Source organism: Corvus cornix, chromosome 5 (assembly GCF_000738735.6).
Source record: "Corvus cornix cornix isolate S_Up_H32 chromosome 5, ASM73873v5, whole genome shotgun sequence".
Taxonomy (NCBI): Eukaryota; Metazoa; Chordata; class Aves; order Passeriformes; family Corvidae; genus Corvus; species Corvus cornix.
Window position 1 is genome coordinate 40154859 of NC_046335.1, and position 15131 is coordinate 40169989.

The 15131-nt window shown below is 46.1% G+C and overlaps 3 protein-coding genes across 5 annotated transcripts; 2 read left to right on the forward strand and 1 right to left on the reverse strand.

Moving 5' to 3' along the window:
• The first annotated feature begins 88 nt into the window (after positions 1–88).
• On the forward strand, positions 89–2324 carry PTPMT1 (protein tyrosine phosphatase mitochondrial 1). The gene is given in 5 exon segments (XM_039552542.1): positions 89–307; positions 383–439; positions 441–464; positions 996–1187; positions 2061–2324. Coding segments are annotated over 5 exon segments (576 nt in total). The 5' UTR covers positions 89–136; the 3' UTR covers positions 2193–2324.
• Positions 2325–2477: 153 nt separating this feature from the next.
• KBTBD4 (kelch repeat and BTB domain containing 4) lies at positions 2478–10492 on the reverse strand. Of its 3 annotated transcripts, none has more exons than XM_039552540.1 (4): positions 10410–10492; positions 7313–7933; positions 4703–4809; positions 2478–4126 (listed from the first exon to the last, which is right to left on the reverse strand). In XM_039552540.1, the coding sequence occupies exons 2-4, from the start codon at positions 7902–7904 to the stop codon at positions 3266–3268; spliced, it is 1560 nt and encodes a 519-aa protein (XP_039408474.1). In that variant the 5' UTR covers positions 7905–7933; positions 10410–10492; the 3' UTR covers positions 2478–3265. The 3 variants fall into 3 exon arrangements, with proteins under 3 accessions (XP_039408474.1, XP_039408472.1, XP_019140043.2); XM_039552538.1 differs by having other exon boundaries at positions 10348–10469; XM_019284498.2 differs by lacking the exon at positions 10410–10492 and adding an exon at positions 9926–10158.
• Positions 10493–10495: 3 nt separating this feature from the next.
• Positions 10496–14896, forward strand: NDUFS3 (NADH:ubiquinone oxidoreductase core subunit S3). Its single transcript, XM_039552541.1, has 7 exons — positions 10496–10612; positions 10708–10770; positions 11555–11652; positions 11911–12060; positions 12894–13019; positions 13307–13426; positions 14644–14896. The coding sequence occupies exons 1-7, from the start codon at positions 10567–10569 to the stop codon at positions 14809–14811; spliced, it is 771 nt and encodes a 256-aa protein (XP_039408475.1). The 5' UTR covers positions 10496–10566; the 3' UTR covers positions 14812–14896.
• Positions 14897–15131: the final 235 nt, after the last annotated feature.

Sequence of the window (15131 nt, forward strand, 5' to 3'; positions counted from 1 at the left end):
GGCCCCGCCGGGCGCCTCTGGCCCGCGGCCGGACCCCACCGCGGGTGCTCCCTCTGCTGACGCTCAGTGCGCGCGTCCGCGGCGCTCCCCCGCCCGTCGGCCTGGCCCGGCCCGGCGCAGCGCGGCCCCGGCGCGGATGGGGGTGGTGGAGGCGCTGGGCGCCGGCGCGGCGCGGCTGCTCTTCTACCCATCGCTGCTGTACACGGTAGCGCGGGCGCGGCTGCCCGGGTTCCGCCGGCCCTGGTTCCACCGCATCGACGAAGTCGTGCTGCTCGGGGCGCTGCCGCTGCGGGGCCGCATTCGCAGGGTAAGGTGGGCGCAGCGGGGCGGGCCGGGCCGGGCCGGGAGGACCGGAGATCCCTGACGGCGCCTGTGCCCGCAGCTGGTGGCGGAGGAGAACGTGCGCGGTGTGGTCACACTCACCGAGGACTACGAGACCCCGGTTCCTCTGTTTTTCCCCGCAGGTGAGCCCCGGGATTGCTGGTGCCGCATCCCCCCCTCCCCCCAGACGGGTCTCTCGTCGCTCTGTCCCGGCTCACATGAGGCTTTAGCCGCCTCCTGCCGTCATCCCGGTAGCGACCCCCAAGTCCTGGGTCAGCAAAGACGTGGCTACTCGTACCTAAGCTGACTTTAAAAACTATGCGACAAACCAGTAAAACGTGAGCATGCGAGTGAACTGTTGCAGCTGCAGTGGCAGGGAGGGACAGGGAGCATGGAATCCACGTACACCACTATACAGGAATGGCTTTTGAGTTGGGAAGAGATCCCAACTTCCCTCTTTTCCTTTAGCTGAACCACATTTTTTCAGTCCCCTTCAACTACTAGTTTTTGATGACCAGCACTTAAGTTTTCATACATCTGATTTAAAGGATTGACATTCAAAGTCTGTTTACATCCCCTCTGAATTTCTCAACTGTCTCAACAGGTTCTGAGTTTCTTTCAGTAAAAAAACCAACCCAAAAGTTCACTGACCAAATCTGCTATGTCTGTTACAGGAATGGGAGGCAATGGGAGTGGAGCAACTGCGTCTCAGCACTGTGGATCTAACTGGAGTCCCCACCTTGGAAAACCTGCACAAGGGCGTGGAGTTCATCCTGAGACACCGAGCCTGCGGTAACAGCGTCTATGTGCACTGCAAGGCAGGGCGCTCCCGCAGTGCCACCATGGTGGCAGCATACTTAATTCAGGTCAGAAGGAACCTCTGCTAAATGGGGTTTATTTTCATTAAAAAATGGAAATAAAGTGCAGACAACCTTTATAGTTAACTCTCACTTAAGAAGCCTGAGCCCATACAGGTTAATATTCCACGATTTTACAGAGTTTGGACACCCATTTTAAGAGAGGCCCCAAAATTATCTTGCTGTTTTGAATGCAAATGCAAATTTTGAATGATTCTGCTTTTCTTAATTCTTTCTGTGGAGGAACAGATTGAGGTAGGAATAACAAGTCACTCACGAGTGTAGGTTCAGTGAGCAGATAAATATCCATTTTTGTTGTTCATATTTTCTCCTTGGTTCACTGGAGTGGTGAGCCTTTCTACGTTTTTCCGTAAATACAATTCAGGATCAAGAGAACTCACTTCAGTTTTCTGAATTCCTCTACCAACCCAACTAGGGAAATCAGCACTAAGATTCTTCCTTTTGTTTTATTAAGCTCTCCCTGGAAAATTTTCCATTAATGCTGAAGGGAAAATTTTCTCACTAAGTGCTGAAATGTGACGGGAATACCAGTGAAGTTTTTTAAAAAAAATTTAAAAGCCAGCTGCACTTTTGCTCTGGTCTAGTGGGGCTAAAACAGGAAACTATTCACAACATGAAGGAAGAGTGAGCGAGACAGAAAGTGGAAGGCCCAGGTAGCAACCGTTCCTCTTTAACGGAGGGACTCATTTCATGAATGTGTGACTTGCAGGCCTCTCTGAGAGAAACATCGAGTAAACCTAAGGGGCAAAGCAGCAGCAAACTTTCTAACACCTCTAATATTGCCTGTAGCCTCCAGGAATGTTCCATTAACTGTTGGAAAGATGGAATGGATTTTCACTTGCTGGGTTTCTGCCTTTTCAGCTGCATCACTGGAGCCCTCGGCAAGCAATAGAAGCCATTGCCAAGATTCGTCCCCACATCCTTGTTCGACACAAACAAGTCCAGGTCCTGGAAAAATTTCACAGGAACATGATCACTGGGAGAACTGCATAACATAGTAAGAACTATCAAAATCCCCATCTCAGCTGCTATAAAAAAAGTTTTTATGATCTAACAAAAGCCTAAGTGTTTTTCTTCTTGACCATCAATAAAGAACTGTTAACGTAAATTACAGTAAAGGGGAAATAGGGCTGTTTCATCAAAGCTTTCTTTCCTTATGGCTAATATCTTAGATCTCTTGGAGCCACACATCTTTTCCACACATCAGTGCTGAGCAGAACTGCAATCCACAGGAAGTTCAAAAATATTTGTATTTTAAGCAAAGAGAAAAAACCAAAATACTTTGTCTCAGTAGAGACTTTATTCAGATTCTTACCCAAAGGGTTACAGTGCCAACAGAGAGGGGTAGGAGGAAGTGGTCTTATTTCTGTCTGTTCAGCAACACTATGTTATAATTACAGGTGGGGATTTCCTGTACAGTAAAGGAAGCCAATGCTCTAAAAATTATCTCCCTCTTTATACTAGGTGATGACAGAGCAGTAAGCAAGTACTCAGTTGGTTACAACTCCTCTAGGAGAAGTGCTGAATGTAACCTAAGCGTCCTGGGGTCAGTTCTGGCATCTGTCTGCCAGGCCCTCCTTCTGCAATAGGACACAGGAATGTTTAAATGGGAGTATCCCTGGGGGACACAGTGCACGTCTAACTCTGCTGTGACTGACACAGCAGCAACACACAGTCTCCTAGGCAGTTAAAACTAGCGGTCTGGGCCAAGGAGGATGTTGTCCATATGCCCTAGGATTTTTTAGTGGTGGATTGGTTCCAGGCTAAAATAGCCATTTGCTGCCATTTGGGCCTCAAACGCAGGCAGCTTATCATCAAGGAATCAAAGAAATAGCATGTAGTCCATCTGAAATCTAAGATACAACAGTTCAATACAGTTTCAATAGTGCTATGTAAAAGAATAGGCCCACAGTCAGAAAGCCTGTACTTCCTCTGCATAGGTACAGAGGATGGGGTCTTTACTGGATGTTGTGAGCTTGTAGTAATTGGGACTGGTGCTGAGGGTTGCAGGTGTCTTCGAGCTGCACAGCAAGACACGGTTGCTGTCTTTCTATCACTGCGCCTGTTTAGGCCAGGACAAACTGCAGGTTAGTGAGCAACACTTTGATGCCGCTCGTGACTGTTACAACAGAAGTGGCTGGGTTAAGTTTAAAAGTATTTGCATCACCCTTTTTATAGCGGTCGCGAAAGACATAGATGCTGCCATTGCAGCTGGCAATTTTCCAGAGGGATGGTACTGAGCTCCAGGCATCCGGGAGGCATAGCCGGGTGAAGCTATCCAGTAGGGGATTGTAGCAGAGCAGTGAATCCCCCTCGGCCACAACGAACACCACATCCTTGTGCACAGCAGCGTGCATACGCCCTGCGAAAGGCAGTACGTATGGCTTCACGTGGCATTTCTCTGTGTTGGTATCATAGCACTGAATGAGCCGAGACGGCTTGGTGAAGAAGTCTAAGTCATTTTCCTCCCCACCCAGCAGGTAAATGACACCATTAAGGTTTACCCCTGCAGCTCCAGAGACTGCCACTTCCAATTGGCTGGTCTCTGTCCACACGTTGTCTCGTACTCTGTAATATATGACAGCATTAGAGAGAGTGTCCTGTAGAGTTTTCCCCCCCAGTGAATATATTGCATCCTTGCTTGGCACGGAGACGAGGGTGTGCTGGAGCCGGTCACGGGGCAGAGGAGCACACCATTCCCAGTCTATAGTCGCATTGTTGCATTTCCACATGCGTCGTGGAATGGAGCCACCAACGACATACAGGTCACTACCATGCTTGCAGGCTGCAGTGATCTGGTGACACAGGCTGTTCTGGCCACTCACACTTATGGAGTCATCATCAGCACAGTGCAGAGAGACAGCGAGCGAATGTGTACGTGATGACTCCTTTCCAATCAGATAGATGTGAACATTTTCTCCAATCACCTGGGCGAAAGGAGAAGAGTGTCAGCAGAATCAGATCTTACACAAACATCAGTGATGCTCAAGACTGAATTCTTCGGTTTAGGACCCACCTGTGGGCCTGAAGGATATAATCTGCTTCCCAAGTCCTGCCACCCTACAACATTCAGGATTCAGAGCCTCAAAGCCTTTTCAACATACCATTCATGTCCGACACAATAAAATAGCCACAGACGTCACTGGAACACAAGTCTTCATGGTTTACGTAAGGGCCAGTTACATCCCTGATGGAGTACAGTTGTTACGAGAGGAATGCCAAACATAGATTTCTGAACAGTTTCTTTGGTAACTGAGGTGAAATAAATTATTTGTGGCACTGGTCCAATCACCAGTGAAAGCAGCCTCAGGTTAAAATAAAAAAAGCTGTCAGTGGGGTTGCTGTTTATGACACTGAAAGTATCCTCTCACAAGCACCATGAATTTCAATGACATTTGTATTTTGTGGCTTTCAAGTCACACCTGAGAGCAGAATACCCTGCCCTGAGAAGTGTGAAACCAGCAAGTGCTACACCAGCCCCAGAACATAAGGTCTTTTTATACCTTCAGACTCGATCGCAGAGTCTCTGAAAAGCCCGCTCGCTCCTCCTTGTTGAAGTTGATCCAGGTTTCTATGGCAACTGCTGGATTCTGAGAACATGGAACGCCATCTGCGGTTTGGGGACAGAAATGCATTTACAGTATCTAGACAAAGGTGTATGTACTCGGGAACACCCTTTTCCTGCGGCTGCCTCCCCCCAGTCCCACCACAAATCCTACTTTCTGGAGAGGAAAAACAGACACAGGTCTTTATGGATTTTGTCAGGCATGATCAGCACTGCCAGCCAGCCAACTACATGAAATTAATTTCAGTAACTATCAGAAGACAGAGCTGCCAGATCTTAAGCACTTTGGATGAGTTTCAGCAGTCTATTCACGAATCTATGTCCAAGAGAAAGAGGACAGGAAAGAGAACTTACATGGTGTGTGACGACAACAAATACTTTCTTATTTAATCATTTATGCAAAAAGATTCTGTTATTGAGAATCTCAGCACCTGCCTTTCTTTCTGGCTGGTCCTAGAAACCTATCTAGCAAAAGTCATCTACAGAATGTGTCTGAGCACTGCCAGGCAGCTGACCCTCATGACTGAACATCTGGTGTTGCTGCTATCCTCTTAACATTTGGAAATCCCCAATGAGCTACTAGAGCTTTTCTTAGCTGTGTGACAGTAGGAAACACTCGACAGACTGCATCAAATTTCAATCTCTTTCCAGACATAACTGGAAGTTTTGGTTAAGCCACAAACTCTTGTATTGTCATCATCAGTACATTATCGAAAAGATTTTAGGTATTTCCTTCCAGTTTGAAAGTCAGCAATTATGCCTGTGTTCATTGAGAAGCTTCCCTACGAAGACTCTCTGATTTTGTAGTCTGTTCTCATGACAAACTCTGAATTCAATGATGCTGAAGGCACCAGACAAATTCCAATGCTTTTCTCTATAGTGGAAGGGAGCAGAAAAAGTGTGGCACAAAAGCAGGTATTTCAGCTCTGTTTAAAAGGATTCCCATAAGCTAACCATCACATGTAGTGCTTAAATGGAAAAAATTTGATTTTGAAATTGGTCCTAGAGTGCAACAGAAGGTAAACTTAATGAATTACTATTTCATGAAATTAATTTTAATCCTTGCCACTAAAAGCTTCCCCTATTTAATTCTCCATTAACTAAACAAAGATGCAGGAAATGCAAAAGAAAAGGAGTTTTCCTACCTTTTTAAGAAGGGGAGTACTTCAGATTTTAATCCATTTAATGAGCTAAGTTGTGGCATAAATGCCGAGTAATGTGATTCTACATATGAAAATAGATGATGCATGGAAAAAAGTTATACTGAGAAACTGTTTTAATTTAGGACCACAAGTGCTGAACTCCATAGTCCTAAAACTGGTTTTTATGTGGAATCCCTAGGAAATTAAAGGTGATTGACCTCTACTGTTTTATTTCATTATTTTAGAGGGGTTTTTTAATGAACTCGCAACTTATTTCAAAAACTTTAGCTAGATAGGTATCAAAATTACTCTAAGTTTATCACAGTTTTTGAGCTATCAGTACATATACTCAATAGGTTCTTGACTGTAAGTTTCTTTATGTGCAATAGAGATAATTTAATGCAGTATCTGTAAAGACTCATACGCATAGCATCAACTCTAAAGGTTAGTTTAAGTCGTATGGATAGATTTGCCAGTGTTCCAAAGAAGCCAGTCATGGTAGGTTTATTTTTGTAACAGCATATAAAACACATGACACACAAAGTATAGTCACTTACTCAGTTACAAAGAGTAATTAAAAGCAAGAAAGAGGCACATCTGAATGTATGAGCTGCTTCTACATTCTTGCTTGCTCTAGCAATGATACCTAACTGCAGAAAAATGGACTTGTGACTGCAGCATCCTGGAGAGGTGACAAATACTGGCTGTACCTACTAGGGCAGCAGATCTTTAAGGATTGGTGGAAGCTGGACCAAGTTGTCCATGTGTTGACACGTCCTTCACAACACTGAGTCATTGCATCCATTACTGTGGAAGGCTAGTACCTTTATAAGAAGGGTAATTACTGTATTACTCAAGATGTTACAATGCCTCTATTTCAGTCAGTTGAGTGCCTAAGTAATCCTAACAATTATATACAATTGTAAATAACACTAAAATAGTCTAAAAATATGTGCTCAAGCCTTCTTACAGACGTTGAATTATTGCATTACTACATTAAATGATTATGAGCTAAAGGGATAAAAAAAGACTTTCATCAGATGTTTATTTCTGGTAAGGCTTCTTTGTTTTACTTTTAACGCAAACAAAAATAAAAAAAATTGTTGGAAGTTATGTTTAAAAAATGTGTAACACTTCTAACCTGTTGACTCAGGAACTGCTGTGAATTTCTGACATCCTCTACGTCCCTTTTCTACAGCTTAGATGTTTCACGTCCAGTAACAATTAATGGTTTGGGGCTTTTTCTGACAAAGGTATCCAGAATATTTTGCTTTGCTTAGCTAAGTCTCTGAATAGACAGTGATTATGAAAGGTTGGATCTTTTCATCTATTTTGTTCACTACTTGACCAGACTCTGAAAGTCTCTTTCTACGTCCACATCCTAGGCAGTCTGAAGAACTCCTTACCTGTAAGGATGTCTGTCAGTAGGCGGAGAGGCAGGTGTAGGAACTCCTCTGTCTCCTGCAGCTGAGACAAATGTGACTTTGCACAGTGTTTGGCAGCTGTGTAGAGCTCCATGTCACTGTGTTGATCTGCCAACCACATGACCTGCAGACAGTTTCTAACCTGCACTGTACGGGCCAGAAAACGGGAGCACTCTTCAAAAAGGGCAGTCAGCTGGTACATGTCTGCCACTTCATAGGTTTCCTGCAACTCCTCTGCCCTCAGCTTTACAGTTCCATGGTAAATATAGTCCACAAGGAGCTGAAAGACACTCTCGCTAACGTCCTGCAGCTCAATCACCCGGTTGTGGGCCTCCTTTAGGTTGGAAGTGAACATAGAACGAAAAAAGCAGCTCTGAGCTGAGAGGACCAAACGGTGCAGCTGGAATTCTTTGCCTTCCACTGATATTGTAACATCAGCAAAGAGCTCATCCTCCAAGCATAATTTCATAATACCCTGGGCCACACGGCCTGAGTGGGAGCGGTCGGTGAAGGTGTAGTTCACAAAGTAGTTTTCTTCTGCAGAGGAGCCTCCAGTCTCTTCTGATGAGTCCATGGTGCTGCACAAATCAGACCTCCAGCAATCTGTAAAATCACAATAATTATACAGCTTTCTCTCACCACTAACAAGATTATGCGGTACTTCAGGGTACAGGGAAAAATCAAACATATTGGTAAGAGTCCAGCATATTTTAGACTAAACATAAATAGCACAGCCAGAAACTTGTGCTTGAGCTTCAGAATCTCAAACAACAAATGAGAAGTTGGCATAATTAAAATTATAATATATACCAAACTTCCAGTACAGTGCACATCACATCCCAGCAGGGCTTGGAGACGTGCATATCTTTTCACCACTCATTTCACCAACACAAAGAAATGCAGCAAGTTATTCAAGTGGAAAGTCCAGCAACCGCCCTAGGAAACTTGCAAAGCCAAAAAATGTGGCAGCAGCATAGCTGGACTAGATGTGAAAAGGATTACAGTATCATACTAAAAAAGAGCACAGGCAGCAGTTCATACCATCAGGAGGTGTTAATTACTGTCCAAACCCAATGATGAAGCTGTATCAAGGTGAACTTGTTTTTACCAAAAAGATGCATGAGATGTCTGCCAGACAAAACCACCAGTCCTTCAAGCTAACCAAATGAGGTAACTGATGGTTATGCTGTTTGTTAATGTGCCAGTCAATTTCAGCATGCAAAACAAAATGTTAGATGTTGTTAGTCACTGCTTCCCAAGTGGAAAGGGGAACAAAATTTAAAAGAAAACACCTCTTAGTAGGTACCAAGGATGTTTGCAGAGCTCCAGGTAGTTTGTGGGTCAGAAAAGCTTCTGAAACATAAGACTACTACAGCAAGGAGCTCTTTTTTACCATGGCTCTTGACAGCATTAAGAACAGTTGCCTACCTGCAGTCACTTTAGACTTATTTTTACAACTGAACTACCAGCCATTATGTCTGATATCACAAATTTCTTCAACTAATAATGACCATTATTTCAAGTACAATGTTTCACAAAGATGTGATTTTTTTTCTCCAACAGATTCATTTACTCTTCCATGGTTTATATTGTCAAACATGCATTTTCTTACAACTACTCTGCTTGATCAGGAGGGTTCCTAAGTTCTTTGCTCAAATTCTGTTCACGGGAAGTAGTGTCTACATCCCTAATTAGCTGGACATGTCCATCTCATCTCTGGTGATCGCCTGCCTTAATTACACTCATCTCGATTTTACAGTAGTTCTGGTCTGTCTGGAAAGTACCTATACATTAGTCTGTAAGAGACTGAGGAACTGCAGTCAGCATAGAACACATCAATACTATTTTCCAGGTTTACAAAGTATGAGCCTATCCTGCAAATTGGCTTCCACTTCGGTTAAAGCTCTTTATCCTTACAGTCAAGGTGCTTAGGAGCTTCAGCCCAGAATGCAGAAGAGACCACACAGAGCACCAAGATATGGACAGATGAACTACTCTGCGCCCTTGGCATGGCAGAACCAGCTGCCCACACTGCCCTGCACAACTCCCAGAGGACTGATGCCAAGTCACAGAAGAAATGCCAAGAAGCAGCTAAAGACTACGCAAACCTCACATCCTCCTTGCAGACACCCAGACAAAGCTCCCCTTTGCACCCATGATGTCTCTGCTATAAAGAAAGAGGCATGCAGGACAGTTAACTGTCCCAAACAGCCCAATCTTATGCTCCATGCATTCCGTAGGCCAGGCTATCAGTGAGAGTGGTTGAACCAACACCTGGTACACCTCCTTCACAGAATCACAGAATCACTTAAATTGGAAAAATCCTCTGAGACCATCGAGGCCAACCTATGACTGAACACCACCATGTCAACTAGACCATGGCACTGAATGCCGCCTCCAGTCTTTCCTGAAACACCTTCAGGGGTGGCAACTCCACCACCTCCCTGGGCAGTCCATTCCAGTCTCTAATCATCCTTCCTGTGAAGTTCTTCCTAATGTCCAGCCTAAACCTCGCCTGCTGCAGCTTAAGCCTGTGTTCTCTCGTCTTGTCGCTGGCTGCCTGGGAGAAGAGGCCAACCCCCACCCGGCTACAACCTTTCAGGCAGCTGGATAGGGTGATAAAAGTCATCTCTGAGCCTTCTTTTCTCCAGGCTAAACAACCCCAGCTCCCTCAGCCGCTCCTCACAGGACTTGTGCTCCAGCTTCCCTCCTTCGTTGCTCCTGACAGGGTCGCGGACGCTACGGCGGCGCCCGGGCTCGGGGAACCCCTAAGCACAACTGACAGCGACCCTACGGTCCGGGGCGAGGAGAAGGAAGGAAGGAAGGAAGGCTGATCCTCGGAGAAACGCAGATTCCCACCAGGGCCGCGCTGACGCTGTGCAAGGCTCGGCGCTGGCTCAGTCCGGGGGCTGCCGGCGTCCCCCGCCCTCCGCACCCACACCTCCGCGGCGCTCGCTGCTCCGTCCCCGGGCCGGCGGCCGCGCCGCTCCCCGCCGGCCGCGCCGCGCGGCACCCACCTGCGGCGCTTCCCTTCATTCCGCCGCCCCGGGGTGCCCCAGCGGCTGCTCCCGGCCCTCACCCTGCGCCAGGCGCCGCCGGGCACTCGCCGATTCCGCCCACCGACCCGGAGCCGTCCCCGGGAAGCTCTTCGCGCGCTTCCGCCCCCGGGGGAAGCGCGGCGGCGGCGGCACTTTCCGCTTCCGCTCCGTGCCCTTGCCCGTCCGTGTCCCGGCGGGATGTGGGCGGCGGCGGCTCGGGGCCTGGCGCGGGCCGCGCTGCGAGGTGAGGCGGGGCGCCGGGGCTGTGCCGGGGGCTGTGCCGGGCGCGGGCCGGGCGGTTGGCGGCGGTCGGTGAGATGTGTCCGTTTCTCTCCGCAGCTGGCGCGGCACCGGCGGCGGCACGGGCCCGGCTGGCGGGGAGCTCCGCCGCGGACACTCGCCGTAAGTGCGGGGCCGGGCGGGGGCGGAGGGGGGCCCGAGGCGTGCGGTTGTGCCCCTGCCAGCCGGCGGGAGGGCACCGAACCGCCCCACGGACGTTCCTGGGCGATGGAACCGTTTTAGTGAGCGCGTCGGGAAAGGGTTGGTCCGGTCACCCGTAAACCCCAATAGCGCAGAAAAGTGGCTGTGTTGGTAACCGTGCTTGCTCTGGGTTCCCGTGCTTGCTCTGGGTACCCATCTGCATCCTTTCTCAGATGCAGGTCCAGCCTGCTTTTTCTCTGCAAAGCCGTGCTTGGGCAAGAGCTTCATAGCCCCTCATCGCCCTGGCTCTTAAGGGTTTTTAATCGTAACAGTGAAAATACCCACCCCAACAGCGCGAGTTCTTAGAGTGTTTTGATTATGAGGGGCTTGCTTAGATGCTGACACATCCAACAAAACCAGAAAACAAGGCCCATTCTAGACCCAGGTTGAATGACATGAGCACTGCCTAAGTTCAGGTTGTTGTCTCTGTTGCCCTCTTTTTCATCTCATTATTTACTTTTTCATCATCTTGTTGGGCAATTCCTGCTGCTCTTTAGAGTCAACAAAATTTTAGCACTGACACAAATTTCCTTCATTATCAAAGTGTGTAGTTGCACGTTCTGTGTAGCACAAGTATGTTGCTATAATGTAGTCTCTGACAGACAGCCAGACTGGTTAAAGGGAGTTTAAAGGGAGTTACTAGTCTTCTCTCTGTAGCTTTCTGTATTCCCTGTCATAATCTTGGAAACTTTATGTTTCTCCTTAGCTACTGTCAGACCAAAAAATGAAGTAGAACAGAAGCAGCTATGTGCTTTTGGGGAGTATGTGGCTGAGATTCTGCCCAAGTATATCCAGCAAGTACAGGTAGGTGCTGTTTGAGAAATTGTTCTTGTGATGGGACAGGATCCAGTGAATATACCACGTGTTTGTTACCCATTTAGAGAAGGTGTTCTGGGGAAGAAAAATGGTCAGAATTCCATGAAAAGTTACTGCTGTTGTTAAGCCCCTTGATCTGATGCCTTTTTATGTCTGCTGTGTCGCTTTCTTTGAGTTTTCTGCTGAAATCAGCATAATGTTTGAGTGTTTGTACTCATGCCCTTCCCGCTGTTCTGTTTTCATCAGGTGACGTGTTTCAATGAGCTGGAACTTCTGATCCATCCGGATGGGATCATTCCTGTCCTGACCTTCCTTCGTGACCACACCAATGCCCAGTTCAAATCCTTGGCTGACTTGACTGCTGTTGATGTCCCGTCTCGGCAGTACCGCTTTGAGGTAGGAGCTGCTTAGAGGTGCAGGACTTGGAGGGCTTCACAAGTACTGCTGCCTGTAGGTGCTCTTGCAGCTCTGACCACTTTTTTTGGTTTCTGGCAGTGAGAAGAAAATTTCAAGAGTTGTAGCTAGAGTTTCTTTGAGTCAAAGACCTCCAGCTGCTGAAGAAGTGGAATATTTTTTTAATTCAATATTTTTCTTTCAAAAACCAAGGTAGTGGATTCATAGAAATAATAGAAATATAGACCCTAATTTATTCATTTTTTCCAGTCACCAAGGCAGTATCAAACAAGGCTTTAAAATTCCTTACAGAGTTTTGGGATTTTTTTTCAATCTTACTGTAGTATATATTTCTTCCCCCGAGATTATAATAATCCTCATAACCAGCCTTTGTATTAGACTCCACCACCATAAAAGTTTGAAATGTTCCCTGGTATCCAACTTGTTTGCCGAAAATTAAAGTGTACTTTTTCTTAGCTTTCTCCCACTGATAGTTAATTGCAAGAGTGATTGATAGTAATTTTCTTCAAGACAGACTATTGTCAAGTGTTTCCATCCCTCCAGTAGTCTCTCTTTTAAGATTTAGTATCTCTCTTTACTTCTGCTCTTCTACATCAGTCATGTTTTCTAAGTCTCATAACTTTGTCACACTTCTAAGGACCAAAGTGATGAGCTATTGGAACCTCAGTTGGAGGAGTGTCTTTTAGTGGCCAGCTCTGAAGTGCTGAATGTGATCCTGCTCATAAAGAATATTTGAAATAGTCCTTGTGTGGCTTTGCTTAGCCAGTGGTGTAATGCAAAGAGATCCATAAATGCTGCCTGTTCCTCTGCTTCAGATTGTGTACAACCTGCTGTCCCTGCGGTTCAACAGCCGCATCCGTGTGAAGACGTACACCGATGAGCTGACACCTGTTGATTCAGCAGTGTCTGTGCACAAGGCAGCAAATTGGTATGAAAGAGAGGTGAGTGCTGCTGTGCTTGGGAGCAGAATCTTGCTGGAGGGAGGCTGTATTTTCCCAGTCAAAGTGATTTCCCCAAGGCCCTCAGGAAGAAAGAGAGAAGTGTTTTCCTGGCTGCTTTTTCAGAGTAGGAGATAAAACAATGTTTGATTTGCTTTTGAATGAATTTCTGCATCAGTTTTGCTGGCACTGTACAAAGCCAGGCATGTAACTGAAATTTTATAGATATAAGACATGCAGGTTTTTGATTTTTTCAAATATAATTCAACTAACCTGTCCCTTTCATTTAGGTTTGGGACATGTATGGTGTTTTCTTTGCCAACCATCCTGATCTAAGGCGAATCCTCACAGATTATGGGTTTGAGGGCCATCCATTCCGGAAGGACTTCCCACTCTCTGGTTATGTGGAGGTAGGAGATACAGTCATGTCTAAAGTTAGTAAGTCTCCCCAATGCTCTTTTCTGAGTTCCAGTACAAAGATGTGGCTGCTTTACAATCATTGTCTGAAGGATGTTTCACTTGTCTGTATTCCAGAGGAGTTGTATAAAATTGTGTGGAAATTTGAAGTATCACACAAAGAATCATCCATAATAAGGCAGCCTAAGACTAGAGAAATTGAGCAAAATGTTATGTGCTGTATACCAAAGATACTTGTCAGGGAGAGAAAGTGCTTCTGCTTTCAGTACATTTTCTGGGAGATTAAAGTTTCCACTGCAAAACTGAAGGATGAAGGACTGAACCATTCTTGATTCAGTTGGAACTTCACTTTGTTGAGTTTTTGTAGGCCCAGATTATAAAACTCTGGTTAAATTGACTCTTGCCATTTATCGTTTACCTTGGTATGCCAACCACAGGTGAAATGAGAGTGTTTGGTATCTGTCTAGTTTCAAATGATTGCCCTGCAGAAGCAGGCGTATATGGTGCAGTGTTAAGACTGAGTTGAGTTTCAGGAGGAAACACTGAAGTTCTGCAAAAAACAGGCTGTTTTAAAAAATGTAGAAATAACAAAATCCTGCAAGCAAGGATAAGGCTACATCTCCTGAGCTGGGGTTCAGAGATCTGGACTAGCACAGTGAGGATAAAGCAAGCCAATTGGAAGTGTCTGGTACTCACCTGCATTCCATCCTGGTTGCCTTCTTTTTCTCTTCTTGTTCTGAGTGTTACACTAAAAATTAGAACAACTAAAACCAAACAAATGCCATATTATAAAGATTCATGAGTATAGTCCTCAGCCATGCAGGCCCAGGATGGGCCACCTTATTTCAGTGACTCAGGAGAAATTCCTTTGTCAAATGACAAATTAAATGTGTTATTCCACGTGAACTTCACATGGACTGTTAGGCTGGGCACTCCTAATTCTGGGTGCTTAGTTGTGACGCCTGAGGGCCATGGTAGCAAAGCAAAGAGGAGGGTTTTCTTGGACAGTCCAGAGATCTCAGTAGCATCTGGAGAGCTCATTTAGTATTGAGAACTGAAGCCATGGCAGAGGCCTGTGGGTCTGTGGTTTTCCATGGGTAAGAAGTGGAGTTGTCTGCACAGAGGGTGGTCTGGGTCACTGTGCACAGCAAATAAAGATGCTCCAGGAGTGGGGTAAAGTGACTGGCCTGTGTTCTTTGCGCTGTTCCAGGTGCGGTATGATGATGAAGTCAAACGGGTGGTGGCAGAGCCTGTGGAGCTAGCTCAGGAATTTCGCAAGTTCGATCTGAATAGCCCGTGGGAGGCATTTCCTGCCTATCGTCCAGCTCCAGAACCCCCGAAAATAGAAGCAGGAGCAAAGAAAGAAGATGCCAAATAGCAGCAGAAGGAAGCGGATGTGCGGCACCATCCTTTCTGTTCTAATATAGTATTTATAATAATAAAAATTGATATGAGATACCTGCCTGTTGTGATCTCAGGAATAATGTTTTCAAACTAGATGAAAAGCACAAGGCCAGGGAATGCTGATTTGCAATCCTTATGATCCAGCTAGTAGATGTTTATCTGGTGCTTTGAGTTGTAAAACGGGGCGTTTTTTTTTTTTGGTTTGCAAATTGAATGGAGTGCAGGCACTGCCTGTGGCTAAGTGTTTTATGAGCACTACTCCTGCCAGCAGTCCTGCAGGCGAAGTTCAGAACC